General features: G+C 42.3%; 1 protein-coding gene across 3 annotated transcripts in view; it reads right to left on the reverse strand.

The window, feature by feature from the left end:
* Positions 1 to 20,375, reverse strand: part of dennd2b (DENN domain containing 2B) — a 123,232-nt gene that overhangs the window by 14,921 nt on the left and 87,936 nt on the right. For all 3 annotated transcript variants that reach the window (XM_060940724.1, XM_060940723.1, XM_060940725.1), the window contains 3 exons: positions 16,339 to 16,416; positions 13,651 to 13,791; positions 13,015 to 13,163 (listed from right to left, as the gene is read on the reverse strand). In XM_060940724.1, the coding sequence (XP_060796707.1) occupies positions 13,015 to 13,163; positions 13,651 to 13,791; positions 16,339 to 16,416 (368 nt within the window). The remainder of the gene's footprint in view (positions 1 to 13,014; positions 13,164 to 13,650; positions 13,792 to 16,338; positions 16,417 to 20,375) is intronic.

Consider the following 20,375-nt stretch of genomic DNA (forward strand, 5'->3'; position numbering starts at 1 on the left):
CACACCATTATTATTATTATTATTATTATTATTATTATTATTAATTTAAAGAATAATATTTAAGTTTTTACTTTTTAATGGGTTTGTGTGTATGATGTTTGTATTTCTTATCTATTTTCTATGTTATATATTTTACATAACATTTTTTCGATTTTACATATTATTTTTCATGGAATAATATAACATTAATAATTATTATTATTGTTTATTTTTATGAGAATAACTTTTCAGTAAATGTAAATGATTCCTCTAATAAACTGAGCAAAATTTATTTCACTTTGTGTAAAAATTACTTATTATAATTATCTCTGCCCATACTTTTAAAGGGTGCCAATAATTATAGCCTGTATATAATACTAATTTAACAATGTTCCCATGTTTATAAGGCTGTGTGGGTGCTAAATCTCTTCAGCAGCGCTCCTGAGGAACACGGACAGAGTTAATGAGTTTGTCAGATGGCTTGGCTTCTACGATAAAGAAGTGTGTGAGTTCAGCTGGATCTTGCACAGCACCATGGGACATAAACCATCCTCATAACTACAGCTTAAAACACAAAATGTTCACAGTTGGGTAAAAGTGTAAATGTGTAATGTATAATGACTGGTTCCATCCCAGGTCCAGCTTTAGAATTTACTTTTATTGCAGAAAGTTTAAAAAAAAAGTCAGACACGGTCAATACTATTCTCTATCTTTTCTTTTTTTTTTTTTTGCACAGTGCAACATGAAATTCTCACGCTAGGCCCAAAAAAAGCAAGGCAAAGGCGAGCATCTACACCCACGTTCCGCCCCTGATGATGAACCAAAACCAGGGAAAGTCATTTCCACAACAGGAAGATCAAAACCAGCCCCTGTGGTTAACCCTTTCTTGCCATCGAACATTTCTCAAAGCACAAGGCAGATGAGAGACACGAGGAGGAACGCTGGAGCAGTTCATTCAATAAAATCCGGTTAAATAACAAACTCCACATGATGCTGAATCGCACGGATTTATTACATCAAGAGTAAGGTTTCTTTTTTCCTCTCTAACAGCTCACACACGCTCTGGGTGTCTGATCTTCTGAGTTGAGTTAAGAGAAATAATCTCTACAGCTCTATTCAGACTGGATCAGTTTCACATGTGGAGGTGTTTAATGTAAAACACTTATAATAAAGACTCAAATAATCAGTGTGTATTAAATCGAGGTGTGTGTAGCACACGTGCAGTGTTCTGCTTTGGTGGTGAAGACACACCCATCGCCGTGATTAATTACTAACGACATCCTCAATGTTACTGAACACACACACACACACACACACACACACACACACACACACACACGTGTCCAAAAATCTGATCTCATCTGATTAGTATGAAGGAGATTTTCCTAACATGGAATGGGTTTCTGTGTGGATATACATTACAGTGCACTGAGACATATATCATGCAGCGCTGGCGAGGAATCCTGGGACCGAGCTGCACTGCTTTTTCCCAGGAAAGGCTCCGGTTATACCAGTGATGTGGGAAAAAGAGGAATACTGTTCCTCAGATTATACCTCAGACTACAGCCTGGACCTCATCCTACCTGTCCAGGTGCTTACTGCTGTCAGAATTTAGTCTTAAGTATTAATGATGAACTGTGTGATTTCCACAGAGTACCGCTTTTCAAAACCCCAACCTACATTTTAAAAGAGAGCACCATTCCCTCCTCATGACCAGATTAATGAGTCTAATGTGGAAGGAGAACAAGCTGCCCTGCCATGAAACATACAACAAACTCACTGAATATTCACACATCTGAACGAATAAATAAAAAGCAGATGATAAAACTTCAACCTGTGTTAAATCTCCTCACACTGTGTACGTGCACACAGCTGCGATGGTCAGGTATCCACATACTTTTGGCCATATTGTGTATATAACTTCTAAAGCTAACGAGGTGCACTTGAATGAAATAATGCACTAATCAGTGTGGAAACCTGCTGTGATTTACGGGTTATACGCTCAGCTTCGTTCTCAGATTAGACGAGTCAAGTAAATTAACTGTACTCGCTGCGTACTCTCAGCAGATTCATCAACAATCTCTACGACTTCCTTCCAAGCTTTATTTTTCTTCGTAATGTCTCTGTAGAGGTTTACTGATAACGAGAGGATGTATATGAAAGGAGAAGAGGTAACAACGCTTACAGTTTTTCGTCCATTTTTGCGGGAACTAATTGCAGGTAGGAATTAAAGCTAGATGGCCTTTCCATTTCATAAAACTGGTGAAATTTAGTTCCCTCTGAAATGTGGTCATTGTGATATACAGTGGGGAAAATAACCATCTGATCCCCTCCTGATTTTGTAAGTTTTCCAGTTACAAAGAAATGAGCGGTCTATAATTTTTATGGTACTTTTATTTTAGCAGATAGAGGCAGAATATCAACAAAAAGTCCAGAAAAAAAGACAAATAAAGGTTATAAATTCATTTGTATTTGATCGAGTGAAAGGAGTATTTGGTCCCTAAGCAAAACATGACTTAGTACTTGGTGGAGAAACCCTTATTGGCAAGCACATTAGTCAGACGTTTCTTGTAGTTGGTCACCAGGTTTGCACACATCTCAGGAGGGATTTTGGTCCACTCCTCTTTACAGAGCCTCTCCAAATTCTGAAGGTTTCAAAGCTGTCGCTTGGCAACTTGAAGTTTCAGCTCCCTCCACAAATTTTCTATAGGATTAAGGTCTGGAGACTGGCTAGGCCACTCCACGACCTTAATGTGCTTCTTCTTGAGCCACTCCTTTGTTGCCTTGGCCGTATGTTTTGGGTCGTTGTCATGCTAGAAGACCCATCCGCAACCCATCTTCAGTGCTCTGACTGAGGGAAGGAAGTTCTCTTCCAAGATCTTACGGTACATGGCCCTGTCCATCAGCCCCTCAGTGCGGTGAAGTTGTCCTGTACCCTTAGCAGAGAAACAGCCCCAAAGCATAATGCTTCCACCTCTGTGCTTGATGGTGGGGATGGTGTTCTTGGGATTGTATTCAGCATTTCTCTCCCTCCAAACATGAGGAGTTGAGTTGATGCCAAAGAGTTCCATTTTGGTGTCATCTGACCACATCACCTTCTCCCAAGCTTACTCTGAATCATTTAGGTGCTCACTGGCAAACTTCAGACAGGCCTGTACATGTGCCTTCTAGAGCAGGGGGACCTTGTGGGCACTGCAGGATTTCAATCCATTACGGCCAGAGGTGGGCAGTAACGCGCTACATTTACTCCGTTACATTTACTTGAGTAACTTTTTGGATGAATTGTACTTGTAAGAGTAGTTTTAATGCAGCATACTTTTTACTTTTACTTGAGTATATTTGTGAAGAAGAAGCGGTGCTTTTACTCCATTACATTGGGCTATATTCTGCTCGTTACTTGCTACTTTATTTTTATTGATCCGTGCGATGCGTGCTCTGTTTGTTTATGTTTTGTCGAGACTTCCAGCAGAGGCTCTGTCACATGACCGCATCTCACCGATCACATGGAGCAGCCAGAGCCATAGTGGGAGGAGCTATGGTTTAACTCCGATTCGCCAATCAAACAGAGCCAAGCCGCCGCGCGCGCCCGCACACAAAATTCCCGCGGCAAGAGCAGTCCAGGTGGAAAAGAGCCCGGAAGCAGAAGGAAAATGGCAGAGACAGCGGCCAGCGTTTCTCAACAAGCCAAAGAGGCACAGCCCGGCCACACATACAAACCATGCTCACTTTCCAAACAGCAAAAAATAATCGTTATGTTATGCGGTATCACATGTGTCTCCCCAAACCAGTGAACGTTTCAGCTTATAAAAACTCAACGCTGAATTTGAGGAAACACATTGCGGTCAGTAGGCTGTGCGCTTCTGGCTGTGTTCGTAGGCAGACGTTCGCCCTGTTGTAACATCATAAATAACTGTAAAATACATTGTTTTGTGGAAATGTATTGATGCACTGCGGCCTCAGACGGCAAGATAACACACACACACACACACACACACACACACACACACACACACACACACCAGAGAACCAAGAAATAAAACTACAAAAAATCTTCCTAACAATCACTTTTTATTGATGTGAAACCAAAAAATGCTCATGAAAATACGGTTGCTCGCCTGATGTCAGCTCCTCAATAGCGTTACAGTTGTACACGGCTCTGGTCAAAAACTGGGAATGGAAGACTGGTGAAAACTTACTAAATAACAAAACGCCTAACATATCGTTTGTGAAATCTCCATTTTTCATGCTGCTGTATTTGTTGTGGATTAGAGGGATTTGTTTTTTTTTCTGTGAGATTTGTTTTATTATTTGTCTACAAGTGCTTGTTCACAAAAGGAAGGGCATTAGCTTGTTAGCTTGACCGCTTGCTAGCAATCCCCACCACCACCCAGCCAAGCTGGGCACCGGCAGCTAGTTAGCAACCTTTCTGCTGGTTACTTCCACTTGCTAACTCCTCTGCGAGATGGAGCCAGTAAACAACTTTTTGGGAGAGGAAAGGATTAACATCATTGATCGCATCTTACAGGATTATTTCCAGTCTTTTTCATGCGAGGAGATATTACGTGTGATGTTCAGCTGCTGTTAAAGCTCAACAGTCACTTCACGGAGTGAACATGCACGCGCGCACACACACACACACACACACACACACACACACACACACACACACACACACACACACACAGTGTTATGGTTGATGTGCAGACTGCTTTTTTCTTCTTGTTCTTTGTAACCTCTACCCATTGTTTTGTTATTATGTTACTTTGTAAAAATTTAATTAATATTTAATTTATTATTGTTTTCACTTGTTCACGGCTAAAAGGTCACAGCTTCACAGGGCAGAATTGAGAGCCAGCTGCTGTTAAAGCTGAACAGTCACTTCATGGAGGGAATCACGGGCGATTGCTCTAAGACAGCGAGGGAGGCTCAGCCTCCTCTAAAAATGACGAACATCGTGTAGGATGAATTGCGCTAGGCTTATGTTATAGCCGACCTTATAACATTGCTATTTCAGATCCAGAATCATAGAAATATATGTGCTCAACCCAACTACAGTGCGAAATAATTCTGTTATAACTTTCCCCAGTTCGCCTAATGTGTGCGTGAGTTTTTCCCCCTCGTGACAGCGCGATGCAGCCCAGCCTCAGTGGACTTCAATGGCATTTGGGAGCTCTGCGCTTTCAATATCAAAATGCAAGACGATTATTGGACAAATACTGCAACAACACCCACCCACCGGACTCCCAGCCTCACAGTGGGAGGGGCATGGCAGTTTCCGCGAGGAGACTGCTGATTGGTGAAAGCGGCCGGATATTTTCTTTGATTGACAGCTCGTTTCAAATATAGACAGGCAGCGGTGAATCTCAGTTCAGTCCCATGTGGATTCGCAAGTGCTGTGGTGTATTGTAAGAGATCAGCTTACATTTCGATTTCATTCATTACATACGGTTTCTACCAGCTTTTTTAGTTTGTATATATTTTCATTGTAAATAAAGTGTAAATATAGTGTTGTCAAGTTCGCTATCTTAGTTCCAGAAATGTCGTTTATTTGAGTGACTGAACTTGAATTTGAGGGGGCTAGTCAGCTAGCAAGAAAGCTGCGCACGGATGCCAAGCATTGCTGATTTAATTTTGGCGAAGCCATTTGCCAGTCTTCCTTTCGAGGAAAAAATTAAAATTAAAGAGCAGGGTAGACCAACGCCTCAAACTGACTTGGTGAAAAAGGTCGGGAATAATACTCGTTCCTTTCAGCTCTCCTGGTACGAGAAAGTGAATTGGCTAACAGCAAGTGACCCACATCAACAACAGTAAATAGGCTACTTTAGTAATATGTCATGGATGGACCAAAAATATAGAATCTATTTAAAATGTTTATGCTGAGTATATTATATTGGAATATATATTTCTCTGGATATGAATTAAACACAGCTACAATTTGGAAAACATTTTTAAACAAAAACGCAGCCGAGAACATTTCACACTACAGACCTGGATTAAAAGTGAAGGGTTATCAAAATTGTCAATAAAACATTTCTCAGTCAAAATAAGTAAAATATAGGGAAAGTGTCATTGAATGAAATGTGTGGCCCCCAGCTCTATGTTTGGCTCCCCAAGGTCAGTGCTTGTGCCTATTCCAGAACACTCTGCTGTTACTGCTGAGGTTCCTGACAAAGAGCTGCTTTCAATAATCAATTTTTAAACAACATGCCATAATTTTAAAATATAAAATGTTAAAATATACCCCTCCCCCCCAACACCACCATCATGTATATTGGACAGTAGGCTAATGGGCCAAAAGAACCTGTTATTTCACAGTTTGTGACCCTGCCAACAATCAGCCAGATCAGAGGCAAGAGTATGGGCAAAACTGATGTTTTTTCTTTTAAAATCTGGAAATATCGTAACCGACCAGCCTCCCCTGTTTGAAAGACTACCAGCCGCCACTGGCACACACACACACACACACACACACACACACACACACAGTGTTATGGTTTATGTGCAGACTGCCTTGAGCTTCTTGTTGTTATTGTTAATACACAGAACTACACACACACAGTTTATATGTGTGAAATATATATGAAATCTCTGCCTGTTATGACGTCCTGATCAATAAACAAAAGTTACTCAGCAGTTACTCAGTACTTCAGTAGTTTTTTCACTTAGTACTTTTTACTCTTACTCAAGTAATTAATTGGACGACTACTTTTTACTTTTACTTGAGTAATATTATTCTAAAGTAACAATACTCTTACTTGAGTACAATTTTTGGCTACTCTACCCACCTCTGATTACGGCGTAGTATGTTACCAATGGTTTTCTTGGTGACTATGGTCCCAGCTGCCTTGAGATCATTAACAAGCTCCTCCCGTGTAGTTCTGGGCTGATCCCTCACCCTTCTCACGATCATCCTTACCCCACGAGGCGAGAACTTGCATGGAGCTCCAGGCCGAGGGCAATTGATGGTCATTTTGTATTTCTTCCATTTTCTAATAATTGCAACAACAGATGTCTCCTTCTCACCAAGGTTCTTGCTGGTGGTCTTGTAGCCCATTCCAGCCTTGTGCAGGTCTACAATCTTGTCCCTGATGTCCTTTGAAAGTTCTTTGGTCTTGCCCATGGTGGTGGAGAGGTTGGAAGAGGTTGATTCTGTTGACAGGTGTCTTTTATAACTATAACGAGTAGAAATTAGGAGTACTTTCTTAAAGTGGCAGATGAATCTGTGCACCTCATTGCCCTTCGGGGATAAATTAAGGCTACATTCACACTGCAGGCTGAAGTGACTCAAATCCGATCTTTTCGCCCATATGTGACCTGTATCCGATCTTTTATTGACAATATGAACGACACAGATCCGATTTTTTCAAATCCGACCCAGGCCGTTTGGATATGTGGTCCTAATTCCGATCCCTATCCGCTCTTTTCATATGCGACTTCAGTCTGAACCGCCAGGTCGCATTCATCCGACTTACACGTCATCAACAAGCCACAAACGTCACTATTCTGCGCTGAAGTAGGCGGCGGGTCTCTCAAAAAAAGTTACAACAACATGGCGCATAATCACGGGCGCAGATAGAGGGTGGGACTCGTCCCACCCAGATTTAAATTCACCTCGTTCGGTCCCCCCCACTTTGCATAAGGCAAACCTCACGGAAAAATCAAAAGACTAATTACCATTCGGTTTATTGAGGTGCACAGCAGTGTATACATAGTTGCAACAACTCACATAAAACAAAACAAAGACTGATATTCGGTTGGTTGAGCTGCGCAGACTGCACAGGTTGCGAGCTCAAGCTTGGTTGCTATGGTAACCCACAACAAGTTTGACAGGCATATCGGGGTTGGGGTTGGTTTGCTGGCAGCTTTGTCCCCCCCAGTTTTTTGTCCCCCCCAGTTCAAAAAACGTATCTGCGCCCCTGCGCATGACATCAATGCGAGGGACGCTTCGGGCTGTGAAGGTTCTGAATCTTCTCAATGGAAGGACGCAGAGGTTAGGGAGCTGATTTCCATTTGGGGGGATGCAGCTATTCAAGCTAGATTGGATGGGTCATACCGCAACCGGGCGGTTTTACTTCCGTAAACACTGGCCATGCTCACTGCGTGTGACGTCGTCGTATCCTGCAATGCGCATGCGGAACACTTTTAGGTCGCTTTTCGTTCATACTGAGGATCACATACAAGTCGCATATATTTGTTAATGTGAACGACCTCACAAAAAAATCGGATTTCACCAAAAAATCAGAATTGAGCATTAAGCCTTGCAGTGTGAACGTAGTGAAAGTTTTGTCTGATCTGGTCTGATCTGATCTCATGGACACATACAGTAACCGGTCTGTGGGAGCCAGAATTCTTGCTGGTTTGTAGGGGACCAAATACTTATTTTGTTCGATCAATGCAAATTAATTTATAATCTTTATATATTTTTTCTGCACTTTTTTGTTGATATTTTGTCTCTATCTGCTAAAATTAAAGTTCTATAAAAATTACAGACCGCTCATTTCTTTGTAACTGGGCAAACTTACAAAATCAGCAGGGGATCAAATAATTATTTTCCTCACTGTATGTTTATTTCTGTAATATCTCACAAAATATCAGGCCATTCTGTGGCTGGGAAGTTATTTAATTTGAGGGGATTAAAGCAAATAATGTGCATGAAATCGCTCGCTTTGCGCAGTCAAGCAGACAGAGGAAGTCCGTGTGCGCATGCGCAGGTTTACCACCTTCTTCTTTTGGGTTTTACGGCAGCTGGCATCCACAGTGTTGCATTACTGCCATCTACAGGTTTACCTTTGAGCGTGCACTGACAGTTCCATCATTCTGTCGCTAAACGAACAGCTGATCACACCGAGGTGCTCGCTGAGCGCCCATATTTATTAGTTTGGTCCTGCGTTTCCTTTCCTTCGTATAGAACATAACGTCTTTTCTTCTCGCTTTCTTTCCGTTACTGTAGTCGCTCTTTCACGTTTCATTCGCACACTCACGTCCTCCATTTTTCTCTCCTGTTTCAAATTTGTATCCCACAATGCCTTGCGTGAACGGGGAAAGCCCACCACGTGATGCATGATGTAGTATCTTGAATTGGGTCATGGTGAAGCAGGAAAAAATAGCGGAGAATTTAAGGCCAGGTTCTATTTTTTGAAAAAAATAAAATAAAATTAGAAGTCTGTGATTCAAATTCAGTAGCTTTCAGTCACTAAACAAAAATAAGTGGGTGTCGGGAAAATTCTTTTTATGATCTACACTTGAAAAATCTGAAAGGCAGGACAGCTTTAAAGTTGCGAGTGGGGAATTGAAGAAACGTCACACCACACGTGCCATAGGATCCGAGGAATCATTTGAGCGAATCATTTGGATTTATCGCATCATAGTAAATTTGTACCATTAAAAATGTCTGATACTACAGCAACAACAATAATAATAATAATAATAATAATAATAATAATAATGCCCATTTGCGCTTTGTGGTAGATCAGTATTACAAAATCATTAATATTCCAAAATATTTAAGTATTAAATTCAAATGTGATATCTGCGTTATTAAATTAGTGCTGCAAAAATAATTATTCTTCATACTGTTTGTTTTCAGAAACTTACCAACCGATTGTTTATTTTCCTGTGTTTTAGTCCTTTCCTGAAATAACTGTCATTAGTTTCATACACAACAAACAATTCTGTAGGACGCGTGCGCGCACACACACACACACACACACACACACACACACACACACACACACACACACACACACACACAGGAAGTACATTCTTTCCCCTCGCGGTCACCGCCTGTCCCAGGTCCCCCCCGCCGCTGTTTGTTTAAACATGCTGCTGATTTGTGGAGATTAGACTTTCACAAATAACTCACTCCCTAATTTCTGTTCCTGAGTCCATTTTGGAAAAAGGGAGGATGGACACCACACCAGAGACTCCCGGGGGACTCCTGCCCGCTACCAGGTTCTGCCCTGACCCACTTCTACATACAGACCATCATGATGCCACAGCGGGTGTGGTTCTGAGATGTGTCCTCTGATTAATTTAATTTCACAGGAGTCGTCTCCTCGAACTACACGGGAAAATGGAACACCGGAACGCTGGGATTAGAACAGTGAAGGAGTGACAAAATTGATCAACATGATCGAAAACACTGCGGTTGGATATTTACCCCTCAGCTCAGCCAGAGTGCAGTAGATTTATCATCACAGTGCATTATGGGAATTCTCTACCCACTGCAGTGCATCATTTAGACACTAACATTTCACACTGCATTGTGGGATTTCATGACCATGATAAATTTTTAGCTAAAAGGTCTTCTTCTCCTTTCGGCTGTTCCCGCTAGGGATCGCTACAGTGGCTCATCGTGATCCACAGGTTTGATTTGGTGTAGGTTTTATACCAGATGCCCTTCCTGACGCAACCCTCCCCAGTTTATCTGGGCTTGGGACCAGCAATAAGGACACACTGGCTTGTGCAACCCCAGTGTGGGGTATTTTACTGAACCTGCATGTCTTTGGACTGTGGGGGAAACCGGAGCACCCAGGTGAAGCCCACACAGACACAGGGAGAACATGCAAACTCCACACAGAAAGGTTCCTGACGGCTGTCAGGTCCGAACCTGGAACGTTAGGATTAGAACCTTAGCTAAAAGGTAAACATCAGAATTAACATTTTGTGGAAATTAATGCAAAAATTAAGACAAATAAAACTAGCCATCCAAGCAGGACTAAAGTAATGGCATGTTATAAAAAGAGGAGGAGTTAGCGTGTGTCTGTGGTAGCTGATGCGCTGCATTTTGTCATTTTCAGCTCACTCTGGGCTTTGCCTTTTATGGTGTTGGGGGGGGGGGCTACATATAAATATGCAGTGAACACCTGGTAATTAACAGCTGACTGATGTATAACACGTCAGTAAAGGAAACCTGAAAATTTTACAAATCTGACAACATTTCGTTCAAAAAAGGAAAAAGTATAATGTAATGTAAAGCAGTTTATTCTCTGGTTAGTTTAACTCGCTAAGTAACTAGTCAGACAACGTGATTAGCTGCTTGTTCCAGTGTTAGCGTGTGAGTCAAATTTTTATTTAATAATTTTGTGAGATTGAGCGGCACGGTGGTGTAGTGGTTAGCGCTGTCGCCTCACAGCAAGAAGGTCCTGGGTTCGAGCCCCGGGGCCGGCGAGGGCCTTTCTGTGCGGAGTTTGCATGTTCTCCCCGTGTCCGCGTGGGTTTCCTCCGGGTGCTCCGGTTTCCCCCACAGTCCAAAGACATGCAGGTTAGGTTAACTGGTGACTCTAAATTGAGCGTAGGTGTGAATGTGAGTGTGAATGGTTGTCTGTGTCTAATGGCCCTTTTCCACTACCCTTTTTCAGCTCACTTCAGCTCGCTTCAGCTCACTTCAGCCCGACACGGCTCGCGTTTCGACTACCAAAAACCAGCACGACTCAGCTCGCTTCAGCCCTGCTTAGCCCCTAAAACTCGCACGGTTTTGGAGTGGGGCTGAAGCGAGCCAAACCGTGCCGAGTGAGGTTGGGGGCGTGAGCAGACACTCCCCTGTGCACTGATTGGTGAGGAGGAGTGTCCTCACACGCCCCGCGAGCGCGCTGGGATCTGTAAACACCGCAAACCCAGAAGAAGAATAATTACGAATTACGAGAATTTCTGAAGCCTTATGCGCCTCGCCTCATCTATACGCTCTTGCCAGTATCTGTTGGCGTTGTCGGTGACAACAAGCCACAGCACCAAGACCAGCAACACTAACGACTCCATGTCCTCCATGTTTATTGTTTACTATCCGGGTCGTGAGACTACCGCTTAAAAGCTCACTGAATCAGTGACATACAGAGCATCGTGGACGAGTTCGCGGAGCACAAGGCTCGCCGTATGCCCTTCAAATAATGCGCGCAGTAGGCTATTGATGTTTTATTATGAGCCATGTACAGTATGTCGCCGAATGTTTTTTGTTTCTGAGTTACATGTTCGTTTGAAGGACTTAATGTACAAAATAACATAGTTGCACCCCGGAGTGTTGAAATTGGTAAACACCGCAGTTGCGGACATTTTGTAGCCTAAAATGATGTTATGATAAGCTTTAATAAAGGGCCCGGTCATTTGCCCCGCCCCCGGCCCGGCTCTGACTTGTTCCGCCACTGTCACTGATGTCACTGTTTGCGCTGCTTAACGACATCACATGACGTCCACCCACTTTCGCTAACTCCACCCAATGTGTCCACCCACTTCCAGCCAGCACGGTTCAGCGCGGTTGTAGTCGAAATGCAACTCCAACAGCCCCGCTCAGCTCGACTCAGCACGACTCAGCTTGACTCGGCACGGCACGGCTCAGCCGCGTTTGTAGTGGAAAAGCGGCATATGTGTCAGCCCTGTGATGACCTGGCGACTTGTCCAGGGTGAACCCCGCCTTTCGCCCGTAGTCAGCTGGGATAGGCTCCAGCTCGCCTGCAACCCTGTAGAACAGGATAAAGCAGCTACAGATAATGGCTTGATGGATGGAAATTTGTGAAATTCCGCCGTAATGTATTTTCTTGCAGTTGGTAGTCTGTGACTCGGTATGTGAAAGTTTAACATGGAGGAAGACAGAGTGAGAAATTTGTTTCTATAGTAACATAAATCTCACAAGATAAATCTCGACACAGCAGGGTTATCTTCTCGCCATAACTCCGCTTACTGTACGCTTCCCACAGAGTTAGATTTATATTTAAATGAACAAAAAAGGATTTTCTGAGCATTGTGAGTTAAAAGTGTGTTCTCAGTGTCGGGCAGATGTGGAATGACAGCATGGAAAAATGGAAGTGATATCGCAGATCAGTGAAGTGGGCTGTTATTGAGAACATCTGCTCCAGGCTCACACTCTCAGCGCTCTGGACACTCAGCTTCAGAGCATTATTTGACCATGTTTGGTGTGAAGAGCAAAAGTGGTTGTCAGGAGAAGCGCAGGCTGTTCAGAATGTCACATGATGATGCTAACTCACTCCGCAATCAACAACAAGCTAACGCTGAGGTCACAAGGTCATGCCAATGACATCTCACCTGAGCTTATCGGCCACAAAGATGACCCGGCGCTCCAGCAGCAGCGAGGCGAACACACACACCACCTGTCTCACACTCAGGCAGCCGAAGAGGCTTTCAAAATCCACGTGCTCCAACCTCGAGTCCATCGGCCTCCTCAACTCCATCACCTGAGAAAATCGTTCATTTATACACCACGTAAGCACGGCATCAAAAACCTTATTTATCAGATTTAACCATATTTACGCCGTGATGCCGATTCCGGACTCTGATTGGTCAGAAGCGAAGGTGTTGATTAATTCTCTATAACAGCAGCTCTGACTGTAGTGTAGCTGCACATCATTTATAATTAGTGTGCTCGTTCTGATACGCTATTGGTTCCACAGTAACAAATGGTTATGGATTAAAAATGTATGGAAATACAGTATGTGACAGAGCCACGCCCATATTTACATAAAATTAGCGACTTGCATGACAATAAAAACCATTACTGAAGTTTAATTTCCTCCACAGAAACTCATTCTACATTCCCTGCTGCTGTTATGGAAACAGGGATCTGATCCAGGGACGGATTCATATTAATAACCGTTCCATGTTCATATCACAGTATATTTATTCCTTTATACATACGTAGATAAGGGGTTATAATAATCTGACCTCGCTGCCTGCACCAGGCAGGAAGGTTTTGACTTTGATGGTTTTTCCGGGGGCTGGAAACGGAGATTCCATCAGACTCCGCATGAAGGGGTAGACCAGCGCTGCCGAGATCCCTCTCCTCCGCTCCACTTCATCCAGGATCTGGGAAAAACGACCATGTGGTTCAACACGTGTGATGAATTACATCCAGAGTGTGGCATTGCAACAACACATTCTTTTGTTTTTATTCATGATTCTTACGCAATTCGAGCTATCTTTGAAAATAATTTTCTGTAATATTCCAATTTCATTCTTGTCATTTTTTTAACTCATGTTGGCTTGACCCTTCGATAGCACTTTAAATTAAGCTTATTTTATTTCCACTTTATTACGACTAATAAAACAACATGATCACTAAAGCTGCGAAGGCATCTGTTTTATTTAAAGACCTGAATGTAAATTCATGTAAATTAAACAGCGCTGGTTTTAATCTCTCTGTTCTTAATTTCGTCTTCGTTTAAACTTTCACAGCTTTTCCCACACTAATGAGAAAGTGCTTATCTTTACATGCAAAGTTTCTCACAGATCCGTATGAATTCTTTCCGACTGACATCCCGAATGAACTGTTTATCCAGAGAATAAAATCTGTGTTGACCCGAACAGCACGTGTAATCTGATGAAAGGTTTCGCACAAGTGGGAAGTGAGGTTTACTGTTTACATTACCGTGGCAACAAGGAACATGCGAGTCCAGTCAGTGAGTTTAGCGTTTAAATCATGCTTTTAATCGTGAAATGTTTTTATTTTAGCCAGTTTTAAATTATTTCGTCCCAGCAAAACATCATCCATGTGTGAATATATTAAACACACAGCAAGAAGAAGAAGAGCTCGTGATCAGAGTGAAGTCACTCAGCGTTTCATATTCACCTGATAAACTTGAAAATAACATAAAATGCACATATTACAGATATACTGTACTATAACACCTTTACTCATCCCCTAATGTTAAAATATTAATAGTCGCTGTATGGGGAAGATTAACTGGCAAGAAATAAAGGCTTTAAAGTTCTTCTATGTTCTACATCCTCTGTGCGCTTGAGGCGAACATTAAACTCTAAACTTTCCTCTGGTCAGTTTACATCCTGCATCTGCCTCAGAATGTTAGTCTGATGCTTTATAAAATCACAATTATTTTAAATTGATTAAAATCTATAAAGATGAGCTGTGGTTTCATACAACAGCGTGCACAGTGACAGGTGCAGATGCATGTGCAGGAAAACAGTTTATTAAAACAAACAGGCCGACAAATCCAGACCGAGAGACAGAAACAGGATCAATAAGCAAACAAAGGTCAAACGATCTACAAACAACATACACGAGAACAGGCCGAGGGCAAAACAAGGAAAAGAGAAACTGAGTCGAAGCACCAGAATGACAGACATGGAAAACAAAGGTGTGGTAAAAGACAGGTACGGGAGCCTGAGCTTTATACTTCACAACAAACACTGCAAAGTGCGCCAGGTATAAACACACAGAATAATCAGGGCAAACACAAAACAGGAGACAAGACGGAAACAAAAGCACATGGTAAAGTCAAAAAGTATCAGCAAAAAGTCTTGCAGAACTGCGTGTCTCGTGTTCCGGGTAAAGTGCATGCACCACGCTCAAGCCGAGAGGGACGATTCCGAACACACACACACACACACACATTCCAGTGGCGCAAGAAATCAGTCACTAACGTTCACCTCGTTCAATTAGATAAAAAATTCATTCAGATTACACTATTCCAATTGAGTGTATATATGAGTGTTTTGATGGATGGATGATTGGGTGGACAGACCTTACTGATCCCCATGGGGAAATGTGGATTAGTGGATTAATAGTGGAGTAGTAGGGGATTATTAGTGGACTACTAGTGGATTAATAGGGGATTAGTTGTGGATTAATATGGGTTTGTTAATGGATTAGTAGTGAATTATTACCGGTTTGGTAGGGGGTTAATATGGGATTGGTGCTGGGTTGATATGGGATTATTGGTGGAGTCTTAGACTATTCATAGTGGGTTAGTGGGGGATTCGCATGGGATTATTGGTGAATTAACAGGGGATTGGTCGTGGATTGATAAGGGATTATTTGTGTATTATTATGGAGTCATAGTTGGTTATTACTGGGTTAGTTGTGGGTTATTAAGGGATTAGTGGTGGGTTGATATTGGGTTATTAGTAGATGATTCATAGTGGATTACTAGGGGACTAGTAGGGATTATTAGTGGATTATTAAACTGCATGTAAACACACAAGATAGACTTATATACAGGAAAGGCCCAATGGTTAGAGAAGCAATTTTTTTGACCAAAAGGTTGTCGGTTCATGTCCCTGAACTAGCAGGAATGGCTGAAATGCCCTTGAGCAAGGCACCTAACCCCCAACTGCTCCCCAGGCTACTCGGGGTCTGTTGTACGTCACTCTGGATAAGAGCATCTGCTAAACAGCAGGAATGTAATGTACTGTAATGAAAGGCACAGTAAATTCTCTCTTTTATGTTTCGCATAAGCAACAACTCAGTGAGATTTTTGATTATGATTTAGAGAAAATATGTGAAAGACAAACACAGAGAGAGGAACAATGCCTGGGCCACAGGAGCTCAGATAAAGGAGTGGCTGAATGAGGAAGGAGGAGTGCTGAAGAGTTGATGAGCAGGTATGAGCTCACCTTAGAGAACAGGTCGAAACACCCCAACCTGCTGATGACACAATACACCTCCGGGAGACGCTGCCCTTTCCCGCTCGGCTGCATGGGGACGGAGATCAAACGCATGGATCAGCAGAAAGCGTGTAACAACACATGAGCAAGCATTCACTATCATTTTTACACTGACAGTCAGGTGTAATAGTGCTTATACATGGAAAAGGCACATGAATGGATCAACGTGGACCAGTTTGGATCAGTTTAATTAAACTGCAACACATCATCTCTTCAACTGCTGCTATAATAATATTAATATCAAATTTGGCAGAAAAAAAATACTTCACTGCTTTTGTTTTTTCCACTCTCTTCAGGTAATAAAGGACATTTTGACATTGTGAGTGTTTAGTGAGCAGGCGGCACGGTGGTGTAGTGGTTAGCGCTGCCGCCTCACAGCAAGAAGGTCCTGGGTTCGAGCCCCGGGGCCGGCGAGGGCCTTTCTGTGCGGAGTTTGCATGTTCTCCCCGTGTCCGCGTGGGTTTCCTCCGGGTGCTCCGGTTTCCCCCACAGTCCAAAGACATGCAGGTTAGGTTAACTGGTGACTCTAAATTGAGCGTAGGTGTGAATGTGAGTGTGAATGGTTGTCTGTGTCTATGTGTCAGCCCTGTGATGACCTGGCGACTTGTCCAGGGTGAACCCCGCCTTTCGCCCGTAGTCAGCTGGGATAGGATCCAGCCCGCCCGCGACTCTGTACAGGATAAGCGGCTAGTGATAATGGATGGATGGATGTTTAGTGGGCGGGGTTTAAAATATTTGATAAATACAAAACACAAGTCCGAAATGTAAGCTTATTACAGAGCACTTCTCTCAGTGTTAAATATTATTGGGTTTATCTTACATTTTGTACAGAAAAATGGCACAGAATAATATTTTTAAAACAGCTTGTAAATGATTTTCCAAAAAATTATTTCTTGTGAAAGTCATAATGCAATAAATATTATTTCTAACAACATCAAAAGATGAGATTTTCCAGTTTTATTAAGTATGCAAACTGACACATATGATTATACAAAGCCTTATTTGCATCAATGAAAGATTCTTTGGAAAGGTTCCAATTGGCATCCAGCAGCTTTCTCTGGTAGACACTTATGAGAAACAAGGTTTGCAGGAAGGCAAAGCCAACCCTGGCTAGCTCTGAGACACAGGGAGCCCAAGGTCAAGAGCAACCAATTCAAATTTTCCTTTGTGCCAAGTGCAATTAATGTGCTCAATTTACACTATTATTAGTACTTTATGGTTAGCATTCCATTTTTTTAATTATTATTTTTTAATCATCATATTATCTAAATGGATTGCTACATCTTCTTATTTGGTTGTTTTTTAACTATATGGTTATCATCTCATTTGTATGTTGTGATCAGGGTGTTGTGTCCACTGCTGCAAATCAAGTTTCCCTCAAGAGACAATAAAGGCCTCTAAGTCTCGAAATCTAAGTACTCGTGAGAATATCAGAGATGCGCTGGTGAAGATGAATTGCAATATCTGTTATAAAAACATCGTTTCAGCTGAATGACCTCGATTTACAGTGCCTTGCAAAAGTATTCATACCCCGTGAACTTTTTCACATTTTTCCACCTTACAACCACGAACTTAAAAGTTTTTATTGAGATTTTATGTGATAGACCAACACAGAGTAGCACAGAATTGCGAAGTGAAATGAAAATGATAAATGGTCTTCAAAATTTTAAACAAATAAAAATCTGAAAAATGTGGTGTGCATTAGTATTCAGCCCCCCTGCATCAATACTTTGTAGCGCCACCTTTTGCTGCAATTACAGCTGCAAGTCTTTTGTGGTATGTCTCTACCAGCTTTGCACATCTAGACACTGACATTTTTGCCCATTCTTCTTTGCAAAATAGCTCAAGCTCAGCCAGATTGGATGGAGAGCGTCTGTGAACAGCAATTTTCAAGTCTTGCCACAGATGCTCAATGGGATTTAGGTCTGGACTTTGACTGGGCCATTCGAACACATGAATATTCTTTGATCTAAACCATTCCATTGTAGCTCTGGCTGGATGTTTAGGGTCATTGTCTTGCTGGAAGGTGAATCTCCTTCCCAGTCTCAAATCTTTTGCAGCCTCCAACAGGTTTTCTTCCAAGATTGCCCTGTATTTAGCTCCATCCATCTTCCCATCAACTCTGACCAGCTTCCCTGTCCCTGCTGAAGAAAAGCATCCCCACAGCATGATGCTGCCACCACCATGTTTCACAGTGGGGATGGTGTGTGCAGGGTGATGAGCAGTGTTAGTTTTCCGCCACACATAGCGCTTTGCATTTAGGCCAAAAAGTTCAACTTTGGTCTCATCTGACCAAAGCACCTTCTTCCACATGTTTGCTGTGTCCCCTACATGGCTTCTTATGCCTGTCTTTCAACAATGGCTTTCTTCTTGCCACTCTTCCAAAAAGGCCAGATTTGTGGAGTGTACGACTTATAGTTGTCCTGTGCACAGATTCTCCCACCTGAGCTGTGGATTTCTGCAGCTCCTCCAGAGTGATCATGGGCCTCTTGGCTGCTTCTCTGACCAGTGCTCTCCTTGCTCGCTCTGTCAGTTTAGGTGGACGGCCATGTCTTGGTAGGTTTGCAGTTGTGCCGTACTTTTTCCATTTTTGAATGATGGATTGAACAGTGCTTCTTGAGATGTTCAGAGCTTGGGATTTTTTTTATAACCTAACCCTGCTTTAAACTTCTCCAGAACTTTATCCCTGACCTGTCTGGTGAGTTCTTTGGTCTTCATGATGCTGTTTGTTCTTCAGTGTTCTCAAACAAACCACTGAGGCCTTCACAGAGCAAGTGTATTTATGCTGAGAGTAAATTACACACAGTAGGACTCTATTAACTAATTAGACGACTTCTGAAGGCAATTGATTGCACTGGATTGTATTTAGAGGTATCAGAGGACAGGGGGCTGAATACTAATGCACACCACATTTTTCAGATTTTTATTTGTTGAAAATTTTGAAGACCATTTACCATTTTCGTTTCACTTCGCAATTCTGTGCTACTCTGTGTTGGTCTATCACATAAAATCTCAATAAAACACTTAAGTTTGTGGTTGTAAGGTGGAAAAATGTGAAAAAGTTCAAGGGGTATGAATACTTTTGCAAGGCACTGTAAATGGGTTTTGTTTAAAAATATGAGGATGTGATCATTCAGGTAATGTTTCGAGTTAGAGACCTCGGGATATTTTATAAACTTTCTTCCTGGTTAAATATGACTCAAAGATGGTGTGACGATGGAGGAAATCAGGTTTTCATCCCGGAATGTCCTCTATTCTAAATAACACACACACACACACACACACACACACAGAATTCCCCGTTCCACATTTCCATATTAGGCATGCATGTCTGCATTTCTCTCCTGCTGGCTTTTCAGAAACGGAGCGTTAAGTGGAGAATGTGGAGCTGAGCTGAAATCCTCAGGAATGTTTCCCCCCCTGTGCCAGCCCCTGGACTTCCTCCTAGCAAAAATTTCACCACAAAAACAAAAACACAAAACACTGGGACATCCACACGCCACTTCAGGCCAAAGGAACAGCACTTTAGCCTCATTTATTATCAAATGTCTAACGGCAGGAATCTGATCAGTTCCCAGAATCAGAAACACACAGAACATAACAACAGTGCTGATGATTCTATACGCTATAACACACACCAACTAACTGACATACTGTACACTCTCTTTACTCATGCAGGGATTCCATGTGAGGAATAAAACCCCTGGGGACATGCTGGCGTATAATATAATCCACAACAGGGTGGGGTTAATGTTTATGTCACCACGCCCCAAGTGTTTTATTCCTGTTTTATTTGATGTGTACTTTTCATCCATTTATGGTTATATTTAATGTCACTGAAACGAGTTATTTCCTAGAAGGAGCCTTTATTTGTCACATGCACACGCAAGCACAGGGAAATCTGTCCTCTGCATTTAACCCATCTGAAGCAGTGAACACACACACACACACACACACAGAGCAGTGGGCAGATCCAGGGAGCAGTT

Source organism: Neoarius graeffei, chromosome 15 (assembly GCF_027579695.1).
Source record: "Neoarius graeffei isolate fNeoGra1 chromosome 15, fNeoGra1.pri, whole genome shotgun sequence".
Taxonomy (NCBI): domain Eukaryota; kingdom Metazoa; phylum Chordata; class Actinopteri; order Siluriformes; family Ariidae; genus Neoarius; species Neoarius graeffei.